The sequence below is a fragment of the Enhydra lutris genome, unplaced genomic scaffold, assembly GCF_002288905.1.
Source record: "Enhydra lutris kenyoni isolate GAN:26980312 unplaced genomic scaffold, ASM228890v2 scaffoldscaffold23, whole genome shotgun sequence".
In the NCBI taxonomy this organism is placed as follows: domain Eukaryota; kingdom Metazoa; phylum Chordata; class Mammalia; order Carnivora; family Mustelidae; genus Enhydra; species Enhydra lutris.
The window spans coordinates 1,071,989-1,085,393 of NW_019154107.1; the positions used below are offsets into that span (position 1 = coordinate 1,071,989).

Sequence of the window (13,405 nt, forward strand, 5' to 3'; positions counted from 1 at the left end):
GGAAATGAATCACCACACATTCTGCCAAGCTCTGGGGGCCCTGCTGGTGCCTCTGAGTCTCACCAAGAGGGTTCCATCTTACCAAAGCATCCCTTCTATTTGAAACAGAAGCCTAACATCAGGAAGCAGTGAGATCCTGGCCTCGCTCAGCCTTCTCATCCCAGGAGGCCAGGGCTAGTAGGCAGAGAAGGGGATAGAAGTCTGTTCGTGGTGATCCTGGATAATCCGGGTGAATCGTGACCTGGTGTGCTGGAAGGCCAAGAAAACTAGAACAAAGAGTCAAGGAGGATGGAGCGAGCTGGGGCTGGCGAAGACCGTGAACTTACTTTATTACATACAGAATGTACAGAATGTCCGCTTGTTCCTGGAGGTTCGCACAATCTTTCAGCTGCTCCACGAGCTTCTCACAGTCCACGTCACCCTGGTCATCTCTGGGCCACTGGAAGTCCTCTTCAGAGGCCTGGCCACACAAAAGACAAAAAGCAGGGGAGAGGGGCTGAGCATGTGAACTCACAGAAGACCGGGAAGTAATACCAGCGGGGTCTTAGAACTCTGTCACTGTTGGGCTCCAGGCTCTCGTGGACTCTCCTATAGCTTCTCATTTATAGGTTTTACTGTTTCTGATCATGAATTACTGTGTTACTCGATGTTTGCAAGAGATCAGGCCGAATGGGTTAAAATATGTGTAAGTTTTCTTTATGCAAAGTTGAAAAACAGGTGAAAACCAACCCCTGGTATTAGAACTCAGGCTAGCGGTTCCCACCAGAGTGGAGGGGAGGAGGCCGCTGGGAGAACACAAAGGGCAGCCCCCAACCCCGGTCTCCTGCTTCTGCCAGGTCTGCCTTTATAGAGTTGGTGCTACAATAAAATATCTTTTTGAAAGCAAAACAAACACAAAAAGCATGTAAGCTTTAAATGACCTAAAACTGAGGTTAGGTTAAAAGATTCTCCAGTAGACACTGAATCTTTCTATTCATGTGGGATAAAATTAAGGGAGACTTCTAGATAAAAGAAATTATGGGAACTAGTGGAGAACACCCTGAGATTTTCTTCTCCTTGGGGATCTCTTTCTAGTTTTGTTCCCTGCTCTGCAAACTGGGGCCTGGCCTTGGCTCGCTGGCATGGATAGGACAGGGTTAGGTAGTGAGCTGGCTTATTTCCTCCAGTGTGACAGACTCTAATGACTGGGCAGAAAGGCCTTTTCCCCCATGCAAAATATAAAGGTTTGCATCAAATGCATTGTGGATACAGACCCAAAGCAGATTGCCACCAACTAAGGGGGTTCCCACTGAAACCCAGAACTTCCAATCCTCAAAGTCCTAGATATCAAAAAATATGATCTTTCAAGTTCAACCTTGTAAAAGAGTTTTTAGGACTATACCCGCATTTAAAAAAATTTCACATAAAAAAAAAAAAAAGTGATTCTAAATACTTCACCTTTTTTAGGAGTGGCTGAGGAGAATCAACAAGATTTAGTGATTTCCGGTGAGCACTCAGAACTTTAGTTGGCAAAGTCATGGGAACAACTAGAAAACAAAAGCGTAAAGGAAGCCCTTCTGAGGAGGAGGAAGGATAAGATACTTCGAGAGGCATGGGGGCTACTCCTTATCCAATACAAACCAATTGAAGGAATGAGTACTTACTTAGTTTAATTAATTTCAGCAAGAATTTACCATGTAGCCACATCATGTGTTAAATCTGGGAACAAGAACTGAGCAGGACATGGGTCTTGCTTAATTTAAGGGGCTGAATTTTGTTTCTCTCTCCTGGAATTCAGGGGAAATGACATAGCATCTAAGGGCTGAAAGGAGCCTTGGAAATGACTGAGGCCGACCTTTGTCTTTCAGATGAGGAGACCGGGAACCAGGGAAGGAAGAGCTTGTGAGCAAGGTCACTGGCCTTCTTGTAAGGAAGGCGTCCAGCTCCCGGGAGTCTGGTGTGCATTTCACTTTGCCAGGGCCCTGTGCTGGAGCTTCTGGTGTTTCAGCACCTTCAGATGCTATCATTATCAGTACTTATTCATCAAGCCATCTGTGACTTCCAGGCTAGATCATAACATCTTGGGAAAATAGGGGGCTTTCAAGATAGAGATGGGGCATATTTAAAAGGCATTTATAGACCTCCGGGTTATACTAGTTAAGGACACACACATTCTAATTTTACTTTCTCTCAAACCCCCACTAACATGGCAGAAAATAATTTTTAAAAATTTTTAAACATCTTTTAAAGATTTTATTCATTTATTTATTTGAGAGAGAGAGGTAGCGAGAGAGAGCATGAGCGGGAGGGAGGAGCAGGCTCCCGGCTGAGCAGGGAGCCTGCCACAAGCTCGATCCCAGGACCCCAGGATCATGACCCAAGGCAGACACTCAACCGACTGAGCCACCCAGCAGCCCCTAATTTTTTTTTTTTTAAGACAAATCCTCAAGAATAGGGAAAAGCGGGAGAGAAGACAGTAGTAATGACATTTTGGAAGTGGGGGAAAGCTGATGAATGAAAGATAATGGACTTAGCAGACACATGGCAACCAAACCCCAAGTCTGCAATGGGAGCAACCAACAGCCAGCCAGATTTAGATCCGAGAATCCTTAGAAGTCTCAGGAGCTTGCTGCACTATACACCTCTGGAATTGAGGGGTCTGGAAGGGGTATCCAGAAATAAGGAAGACTGGACAGAAGCTGTGGAAGAAGCAGTGAGCTCCCCAGACACCTTCCTCTAACCCACACAGCTCAGCCACTGCCTTGCTCCCCTGGACAGAAGACTAGAAGGCTCTTTGAAGCGGTAAAAGCAAAGATGGGGCGCGTGGCAGGTCTGAAGGACTGTGGTGGGATAAGAGACTATACAGCTCCAAGAGACCAGAGCCTGACCTGTCAGAAAGGAGAAGGCAGAAGAGACGGTAGAGTATCTGTGGGAAGTCTATATGGCCTACACCGGTTAATGCCCCAGGTGCCGCTCCTCCGCCCTGAGACACTGACAGGCGCGAGAGGATAAGCACAGAACACTCCGCATTCCAGGAAAGACTAACGTGGAAGACCGAAACCAAAACAGGAAAAGTTGACTTGGGGGACCTGGAAACCATTTATAGAGAAGAAAAATGTAAAAACCAAACCCCAAACCCCTGCTGTTAAGATTCTTAGAGTAGTTAATTGAATTGTGTGAATGGAACAAGAATGGACGCAACTCAGAGAACAAAGATTGAAAACATAATAGCCAAAGTACAGAAACTCAACTGAGGGGATGGAACTGAAAGTTGAAGCAATGTTCCTCAGAACAGAGCAAAAGACAGAGAAATGGAAGACCGAAGAGAAACGATAAAGCCTTCTCCGGGAGGTCAACATTGGAATCCATGCGTACCAGCAAGAGAGAACAGAGTAAATGTAGGGAAGGACACGAGTCAAGAAATTTTTCAGGGGTGCCTGGGTGTCTCAGTGGGTAAAGCCTCTGCCTTCAGCTCAGGTCATGATCTCAGGGTCCTGGGATGGAGCCCTGCATCGGGCTCTCTGCTCAGCGGGGAGCCTGCTTCCCCCTCTCCCTCTGCCTGCCTCTCCGCCTACTTGTGCACTCTCTCTCTGTCAAATAAATAAATATAATCTTTTTAAAAAATTTTTCAGAAAAACTTTACAGGACTAAAAAACAAATTTCCAGATTGAATGGGTGCACTGAGCCTCCACACAGTGGATGAAAATAGACCCTGGTCCAGGCACATCACTGAAATTTCACAACCTGGGAGCAGAGAAGATCCAAAAAAATTTCAAAGAGAAAAACAGTTTATATTGAAGGAACAAACATCAGAATGGGTTTAGATTTCTCAACAGCAACACTGGTAGCAAAAGGACAGTAAAGCACGGCTTTCAAAATCCTGATGAAAAATTCATTTTCAATCTAGAATTCTCTACCCAAACTCTCAAATGGATATATAGAATATTTGTAGATGTTTTCAGACTCAAAAGGTCTTGACAATTCTTCTCACCATGTACTGTTTCTCAGGAAAGTGCTGGATGTCTTGACCAGAAAAAGAGAGTAAGCTAAGAAACAGGAAAACAGAGACACAGAAAACAGGAGAGCCAACCCAGGAGACAAGAAGTCTCCAGAAACTCTCCAGGATGCTGGTGTGGGAAGATCCCAGGATAAAGCTGACAACCCGGACACGGAGGCAAACAGGCAAAAGGGGCCGTGAACTTCAGAAACAAGCTGGTTGAGGGCTTGGCAGTGCTGTGCCTGCCCTTCTGCTACTGTACCAGTTTTTTTTTTTTAACCTTTTGAAACAGTTCTAGAATGTGTTCCACTACTGCAAAGATTAAAGAGAAGTCCCAGAATGTCAGGTGTGTAACAGGCCTAGAGGACCATCAACTAGACAGAAGGAAACTCGTGGGCGCTAAGTATACAGCTGACAGACTCGTGGATATGACTAACTCTGTGGAAATTTGTATTATGGGCCACTGGGAAGTAGAGAAAGGGGGAAAACCAAAATGAAAAGATAGAGCAACTTTAATAAAGTTAATAGTATTAATGACTTTTAAAGTTGACTTTAACTTTAGTGTTAACTTCAGAAAAACCAAAAAATAAAAACAGTAGTACGATCACAGGATACTATAATGCTCAGCTGAGAATAATACTTGTGTGCACGTAATAATATAAAGAGCAAATACGGATTTAACGATGCTTTAATACAATGACATCACTAGGTTATGGGAAGCAACGTAGAGGAGCGGTGACTGAGGACAGCTGAATCCTCATCCACAATAAGAGAAGGCCACCAGACACGGAATAAGGTCGACGCATCCAAAGTCGGCAAGATACACAGATTGTTTTAGAAAAACAGAGATATGTAAACACCAGGGGAAACAACGAAGAGTTGAAAGCGGTTGCCTCTCTGTAGAAGGACTGGGTCAGTGGGGAGGGGAGGGATGAGGCAGGAAACGTCTACATTTTGTTGTCTTCTAGAATCCTGACTTTTAGATTATGCTCATGCATTACTCTGAGAAGTTACTTTAACAGGCAGAGAAGAGTTCATAACGCACATGGAATTTCCAAACCCTTGGCTTTTGCCATCACGGAAAGTATATCCCGAGTGGAGTGGATGGCACTGAAAACATGGCTGTCTTCTGTCTTCTTACAAAGAGGGGGCAGATAGCACTTCAGGGATGTGCTTTGTAGGAGGTGGTTGATATACTGGTCCAGTTCATCTTCGCTTTCTGTAACTGGAGAAGCAAGAGAAAGAGCCAGTGAAAATGAGCTGCAGACATACTGTCAACTTGTCACCATGACTGCGTGTAGCGCTGATCCTGTAGGCGGCGCTAAGGAGCTTCAATGGGGGGGGGCAACATTCTGGTACAAATCCCTGTGCCCCCACTGCTGGAGGCTAAAGACATTTACAAAGATAACGTACATGCTTATAAAGTTATTGTTTGGAAGCCCTTCACCCTAGGAAAAGAAAATACAGGTCAAGATAGATACACATCCTACCAAGATGAACTTGAAAGCATATGAAACCCTGAGGGCCAGCAGCAAACATCTGATCTTTTGTTTTAATCGATGAGGGAGCTAAGCACTGTGGAATGCCCAGCCCCCATTCCATGTACTATGCAAAAGTAAAAACCGGTCACTTCAACCCAAAACCTTGCTCAGTTTGAGAAATACAATATATACACAGGATTTTATCCTCATTATCCAACCAAACCTAGATGACTCTACCATTCCTTTGAAAATTCAAGCAATGTGTTTTGTCTTCAGAGTATATTTTGTGAAGAATCCTCATTCCTGAAACCCTTCGTCCCTCTAGGTTTAAAAAAAAAGCCCCACTTCTGCAGTGTAGATTTATAAACTGGCATTTTATTCATTTTAATAGATGCGAGTTTCCAAAGCCTCTTTTTGTTATGTTAATTACCAATCATTTTCTGTACGTGAGTCTCCCGGCAATTTTATCACAATGCCAAGGTTTAAATAAATTCAGTGAACCACCTGCAAAGGCATTCCAAGCCATACCTTGATTATAGGTGTCTTCCAAGTACCCTCCCAGATCCGAATCGGGACTGAAGCTCCCTTCGCTGTCATCATCAAACAACTTCTCATCACAGTCTGGATCCAGGAAGGTCAGATATGTGTAGAAAGACGTGGTAAGAAATTCCGAAAGGCTCCCTAATTTTACTCTGCCAAGGAGACACTAGGTTAGAGATACAGATGCACGTGGACAAACTTCCACCATCAATCAGAGAGAGACTTTTCAACAACCAGATGGTGCTTCTGCCAGAATTGATAAATACGTCACTTTGCAGAGCGCCCCACATAAGGAGTCGGCCAAGAAATTAAAACGAAAATTCAATACCAAGTATAAAGTGGGAGCACGGAGCATATTAAAAGCTAAAATGAATCATGCTGATTTCTTCCTCCCAAACCCAACACAAACAGAAATCCATTTTACTGAACCAACCAAAGTTTTACAAAACAAATGGACTAAACCACTTTTAACTAGAACCAAATCAAGCCTTGGCTGTTGGCGGTGGGGGGGGGGGGGGGGTTCCTGCCCTAAAACTGGACCAGAACAAAACCTAGCACGCAATATGGTCACCCAGGCACAGGTATATGAGAGGTCTCTGAGAGGAGAGGCAGTCTCAAAGGCAAAGTTCTTTCTAGAAGGAATGCGATGGGGCCATCCCCAGACTGGAGCAGGTTCACAGAGTGGCCTTACTACATTTTCGGGCTGGGAAAAGTTCCACCGAAAACCGCAAGCTGGGTTTGGCAATGTGGGGTCCTGGGTTCAGGAAGCACGAGGGAGGGCCAGCCTACAGAAAGCCGCCACTGTGCGCTTCTTAAAATGTTAGCTCTGGGGGCGCCTGGGTGGCTCCGTAGGTTAAGCCTCCGACTTTTGATTTCAGCTCAGGTTGTGATCTCAGGGTCCTGGGATCGAGCCCCGGGGCAGGCTCAGAGCTCAGTGCAGAGTTTGCTTGTCCTTCTCCCTCTGCTCCTCCTCGCATTCACTCTCTCTCTCTCAAATAAATAAAATCTTAAAAAAAAAAAAAAAAAGGTAGCTCTGGAGGCAGAAGACAAGAGGCTCCTCGGAGCTGTCAGCATCAGATGAGGGCTTAGTTGAAAAGGCTGAGGAAAACAGTTTAAGGAGCACAGTGAAGCCTGTGACGCAAATGAATTCGTGGGTGCCTGAGCTTCAGTGGGCAAACAGACTACAGCAAGAAACACGGCCCGAGGGAAGGAAAGAAAAGCCTTTCGGTTAATGAGTAAAATCTTTTCCTTCTAGGTTCTAATGATTCTGTTGTCTTGAGACTGGGGACAGGAGGAGGTGAGGGGCGGAGGAGTATGCAAAAAAAGACAATGGAAAGTTTCTCTCTGAAGGAAGTGGAAAGGACAGGTCAAATGTGGGATTCCAGCAATGCACAAAGGCTTCTGATAGCGAGCTACCCCAGGTGGGCCCGGAGGGAAAGTCTGGCAACAGGGGTGAATTCAGCTTTTTTTTTTTTTTTAAGATTTTATTTATTTATTTGACAGAGAGAGAGAGATCACAAGTAGGCAGAGAGGCAGGCAGAGAGAGAGGAGGAAGCAGTCTCCCCACTGAGCAGAGAGCCCCATGTGGGGCTCAATCCCAGGACCCTGAGATCATGACCTGAGCTGAAGGCAGAGTCTTAACCCACTGAGCCACCCAGGCGCCCCGTGAATTCAGCTTTTTAAAGACCCTCAAACCTAAGGAGAAGTCATAATGAGACTCAGTTTTAATTATCAAGAACTTCATAGGAAAGGCAGCCCACGGAGCCTAGGCATTCCTGCTCTTGTCCACTACTCTTCGGGTCATCTGCCATACTCTGTGAATAGGAGGCCCTCCTGATTTTTGTTAAGCCCTCGTCCAGCTCGTCATGGAGATGAGAGCCTGGTTTCCGTGTTCATACAGAGCTCCTGTACCTCTTTACTGTGTGGCCCTTGCTCTCTGAGCCTACAGCCCCTTGTCTGTACAACAGGAACACAGGGGTGCGTGGGTGGCTCAGTGGGTAAAGCCTCTGCCTTCAGCCAGGTCATGATCCCGGAGTCCTGGGATCGAGCCCTGCGTTAGGCTCTCTGCTCAGTGGGGAGCCGGCCCACCGTCCCCCCGCCTCTCTGCCTACTTGTGATCTCTGTCTGTCAAATAAATAAATAAAACCCTAAAAAAAAAATTAAAAAACAATAAAATATTATCCTTTTCTCCATTCTATATCTTTTAAGAATAATTTCTAAGGAAAGGCCTTTGCAAACATGGCACAAAACCTAGAAGCAATGAGGATAAATATCAGTCTAATAACGTAAAAATCAGAAACCTATACGGCATGAAATGAAGTCAAAAGACAAGTGATACACTGGAAAAAAACATTTGTGGTAATAATATGGAAACAGAGGACTAATTTTCATAATATCAAACAGCTCTTACAACCAGTAAGAACAAATGGAAAAATGGAACAAGACACCGACAAAGTTTACACACAAAAAATGTTTAACTGTCAAACGTGAACAAAACTATAAATAAATGCAAAATATTACAACAGAGAGACTGTATTTTCCCAGTAAGATTGCTAAGATTAAAAACACAGGCATAGGGGCACCTGGGTGGCTCAGTGGGTTAAAGCCTCTGCCTTCAGCTCAGGTCATGATCCCAGGGTCCTGGGATCAAGCCCCGCATTGGGCTCTCTGCTTGTCAGGGAGCCTGTTTCCTCCTCTCTCTCTGCTGCCTCTCTGCCTACTTGTGGTCTCTGTCTGTCAAATAAATAAATAAATAAATAAATCTTAAAAAAAAAAAAAAAAAAAAAAAAAAAAGAAGAAGGAATACAGCCCACACGACAAAGTGAAGACTCAATCAGACGGTGCAAACCAACACAGGGCACACCACAAGTGAGCCATTAACTACACAGTATTTTTTTTTTTTTAATTTTATTTATTTATTTGAGAGAGAGCTATCACATGTAGGCAGAGAGAGAAGGGGGAAGCAGGCTCCCCGCTGAGCAGAGAACCCCATGCGGGGCTCGATCCCAGGACCCTGGGATCATGACCCGAGCAGAAGGCAGAGGCTTTAACCCACTGAGCCACCCAGGCGCCCCTACAGACAGTATTCTTTTGGACAATGATTAGATTTCAGTTCAAGAGTTTATTCTGAAACGCAGTTAATTACGGGCATATGGTATTTTCTCTGGGCCGTGATGCCACACACCAGGTGGCAGCTTATCCAAACTGGACGTGAAACGTACAAAAGTGCAGGCCAAGTGCAGTCACGGTGCTATAGCCCTAGAAATGTGGATGGCAGGTGTGGATGCTGGGGACAGTCTCGCAGACCCTCCCAGGAGAAGCTCCGAATGAGGGCCATTCACGTCTGCTGCAAAACCCCCCAGTAAGCTTTGGGAGCGGAGGTGCCAATCCCAGCATTTAGAAGTACAGGAACTCAACTCTGAAGGGACAAAATGGCCAGGGACAAAAAACCATACTGCATGGGTCCACTCAGTTGAGACACCTAGAGACAGAAAACACAAGGGCACCTGCCAGAGGCTGGGGCAAGAACGGGGGAGCTGTTGTATAATGGGGAGAGAGTTTCAGTTTTGCAAGATGAAAAGAGTCCTGAAGATTGGTTGCACAACCGTGTGAGTGTACTTAACATTACTGGACTGTACATTTTAAAACGGCCAAGAGGGTAAATCTTATGTTATGAGCATCTTACCGCCGCTTTAAAAAACATTACAGTGGCAGCAGGGTCCCTAGGGCGGGAAGACTTGAGAAGGGCTGACTTCAATGCCCAAACACTTAGCAACTGGCATTCTAGCAGGGACCCAGTGGAAGACTACAGGGCCCAGGAAGGGTCATACCTCACACATGGCCAGCTTTACAGTGAGGTTCTCTTAGAACCCTTCTCACATATTCTAGGGGATTTGGAGAGATCGGGGCACAGATGCTATCGAGAAAATCTCTGCCTTGTGATAGAGCGTACAAGAACGGAATCAGTTTTTCCAGGAGGTGAGCCCCCTGTCACTCGAGGTGCTTACCCATATTACTGGGGAGCATCTGGTACCATGGGCCTGCAAACCAGGGTACGTATCGCTCCACTGAGGATGAGAGGCAATGGTCTAGGCAGGCCCATTCAGGCACCCTGCTCTGAGGGCCACCTAAGGAATTTATAAAGTTCTGTGATTTATTCTTCAGGTGACAGCACACTCAAGTCAATTCAAGGAGTGTCTCCGGAGCACCTACCAGACCTAGGCACTGGGTGTTTTCTGCCAGGCCTTTTAACCAGAAACAGACCCAGCATCATCCCATACAAGCGATCCCAGAATGCCCCTGCAGACAGACTCATACATTCACCTCTCTATGCCCCAGGCCTCCTGGCAGCCATAAAAGCTGCACAGACACCCCCCGAAAGCTGCTTTCGATACGATTCCAGCTCCACATGGGTGAATGCGTAAGATTTAACTTCTTTTTTAGTCTAAAGCTCCATGCTTCTACATTCAGCAACTGATATGAAAAGTGGGAGAAGGGCAGCACAGGACTTTTAAGAAAGGTCACTGATACTTTATTAAAAAAAAAAAAAAAATCACAAATTACCTGGCTCCCCCAAAATATCCATCCTCTAGTTTTCTAATTGTAGAAAGAACTGCAGAATGAATGTCTGAGCCATCATTTGCTAAGGGAAAAAGGAAAATAAAAAAAGACAAGTGAGTTTACTTAATCTGGGAATACTTTTTGGTTTGGGGGGCATGCGTGGAAATGTCTTCCTCAGTACAATCTAATTAGAATAATTATGGAAGATTCCTGAGCTCAGAAACCAATCTGCTAAGAAACCCCTTCAGTACTTGGCTTTGACTCATTTTAAACATTTTGGAAGGGGCCCAAATCAACAGTGGGACATGAATCAAGCAGATCAAGTTCAGAGACTTACTGAGCATGGTGTGGGTGATGGGGAAGGTGAGCGTGGGTCTGCCTGTCATTCGCCAGCAGGTGCAGAGGTAGGCTAGCTCGATCCTCAGCATCTCCACGATCATCTCGTTGTCCAGGGCCAGGTAGAAGTGATGCTGGTCGGTGAACTGCAAGTCAGATCAGGCCCAGTGAAAGGCTGTCCTCCATTCCCTCGACACAACCCCAGCTGTCATTCACGGCAATGCTAATCCTTGCATTTTGTTCCCAGAGAAGAGGCTCAATCCTGGCTGTCATCCTCCCCCATCAAGGGGCTCTCCTTGCCATCAGGCAAAAAATCAATCTGTCGCCTGCCCAGGAGCCACAGCTACATTCGCGTGCAAGGGAAAGGTGTACGGCCAGATCTAGTTACAGCTCCTCCGATGAGGATTTAAGCACCTGGCCCAACACCGCTGTCCCTGAAAGGAAATCAATAACTCCTTAAATCCTCCTCATTCTAAGGCTGCTGGGCTCAGAGGATTTCCAAGTGAGGGAAGGGAGGGCGCTGGGAGCAGGTGAGACGTGGAGACTGCGTCTACCCGACTGATGGCCTGGTTAATGTGAACTAAAGGCACTACTGCCCGGTGTCGATGAAAATCAAATCGTTCTCCTGGCCTCTGGACTAGGCCACACTCCACTCTGCTCTGAAATTTGTTACAATGGGAAGTAACACAAGATTAAAGCGAGCAACATGGGCTACTGACCCGGGACCCCATGGATGACAGTGTGCCTGGGTGGTGGGGGGCTGTGCCCACGGTGACAAAGTGAGCCCAAAGCTGATCTTTCCAGCTGGCCAAATGGATGGAAAACATTTTTCTTGGGTTCCATGGGGCTACTTCCCTTTGTAAACAAAAATTCTGAAAAAAATTCCATAATTGGTATATATGAGCCTGAATATCAGACAGGCTGTGTGCCACCGTGTTCAGACAGACTAAGCAAGGGTGAGGGACTACGGCTACCCGGGGCATGAGGGCGGCAAGTCAAGGGCCAGGTCACTAGCAAATTTGGAAAGCAGTGTGAACTTCTCTACTCCTCGCGACTGGAAGTGATGGCACATGAAGTCTGCTTCAAGCCACGCCTACTGAGCATCTACTGTGAGTAAAGAATTGTATCAGGTACTGGGAATCACCCTACCCACAGCTATTTGAACACACACACACCCTCCTTCTGCCACATTCACAGCAGCTCACTGAAAGGGAACTTAATCAGAGGACGTGTGTGGCTTTGCTTCCGGCCTGCTCTGCTCACCTGGGGTGTGAAAGTGAAGATTTGGTTCCTAATCACATATAGCTTAGATGTTCCAAGGACGCCAATGTGCCGATACGGTCGCCCACTCAATTTCATATTCTTATTCCGTCCTATTTGAAAAATAAAAGAGAAATTAGAGATAGAACCAATACGGTAACGTAATCCAAGCATCTTTGGCTAAGACCGGGATTATTTTCATTAACCCACTCTAGGGTTTGGTTTTCCTAATACCGTCGACCCTTCTTTAAAATGGGACAAGGAGGAATTAAAAACAAATTCCACCACCTTCTCTTCATGAATGTGTAGCCAGCACCCAGTTCAACATCTCTATGGAATAAAACTACTGATAGAACTTTATTAATGTTCACTTCTAATTTCATATTGAGCCTACTATGTTAGGTTTTAGAAAAAGAGAACGCCCCTCCCATTTTAATGGGTCAAGGAGCATTTTCTGAAACCACAGATAAAAATCAGAAATGTTATCAAGACACAAAAGGCTGTTCCAATTGTGAATTTTCAAAGAGGGTGCCTTATTTTTACAATAGATCGGGCGAAGGGCGCAGCCCCACTGGGGCGATATCTAGTGAGCAAGCGTGAGAACGTGCTATTGTGTGGCTCCTCTTGACCTCCAAGAGGCCGAACCCCGTGCTTTGGTGTCTTGTCCAGCTCTTCACAATTTATATCACTCGGTCTCCCTCAGACCCCAAACCTAGAATCAAGATGCCCCCCTCACCAAAACCACCCAACTGTCTCCCCAGACCTACCAAGCTTGGCATATATGTGACTAAGAATCCGGCCCGGCTGGACCCGGATTGGATGAATGTCAGCAATACTCTGGACGTTTACCCCGTGTTTCCTCAGCAAGTCCTGAATGTGGCTGTTTTCGGCCAGAACGGTAACTGCGAACAAGAGCGTAGCATCTGCATTAGACCGTGGCCTTCGCCTCCTCACATGGAGAACATGTGACCGACCGAGCTTTCCTCTGGCCTGTGCCATACACATCAGGATGCTCTCCACACACTGGGGGGCTTTGAAAATGACAGCAATTGTCTTGCCGTTCTTCCCGGTTCTCTCCGCACCAGCCCCCAAGATGTGTTTTTATTAAGTGCCCTCAATGCGCTAGACGGTCTGATAAGAGACTTCTGGAAACGGTCTTTGACAGGTCCTGAGCCAAATTACCCCATCTCGAATGATTTCTTGCCTCCCCGTAGGTGTGCATTTATTCTAAACTGTTTTGTGTTCTTGTCCC

At 46.0% G+C, this 13,405-nt stretch overlaps 1 protein-coding gene across 2 annotated transcripts in view; it reads right to left on the reverse strand.

Moving 5' to 3' along the window:
- Window positions 1-13,405, reverse strand: part of LOC111150499 (phosphorylase kinase regulatory subunit alpha 2) — a 75,455-nt gene that overhangs the window by 13,434 nt on the left and 48,616 nt on the right. For both annotated transcript variants that reach the window (XM_022507980.1, XM_022507979.1), the window contains exons 14-21: window positions 12,921-13,055; window positions 12,157-12,266; window positions 10,895-11,039; window positions 10,561-10,639; window positions 5,986-6,149; window positions 5,022-5,201; window positions 1,438-1,526; window positions 327-460 (exon numbers count right to left, since the gene is read on the reverse strand). In XM_022507980.1, the coding sequence (XP_022363688.1) occupies window positions 327-460; window positions 1,438-1,526; window positions 5,022-5,201; window positions 5,986-6,149; window positions 10,561-10,639; window positions 10,895-11,039; window positions 12,157-12,266; window positions 12,921-13,055 (1,036 nt within the window). The remainder of the gene's footprint in view (window positions 1-326; window positions 461-1,437; window positions 1,527-5,021; window positions 5,202-5,985; window positions 6,150-10,560; window positions 10,640-10,894; window positions 11,040-12,156; window positions 12,267-12,920; window positions 13,056-13,405) is intronic.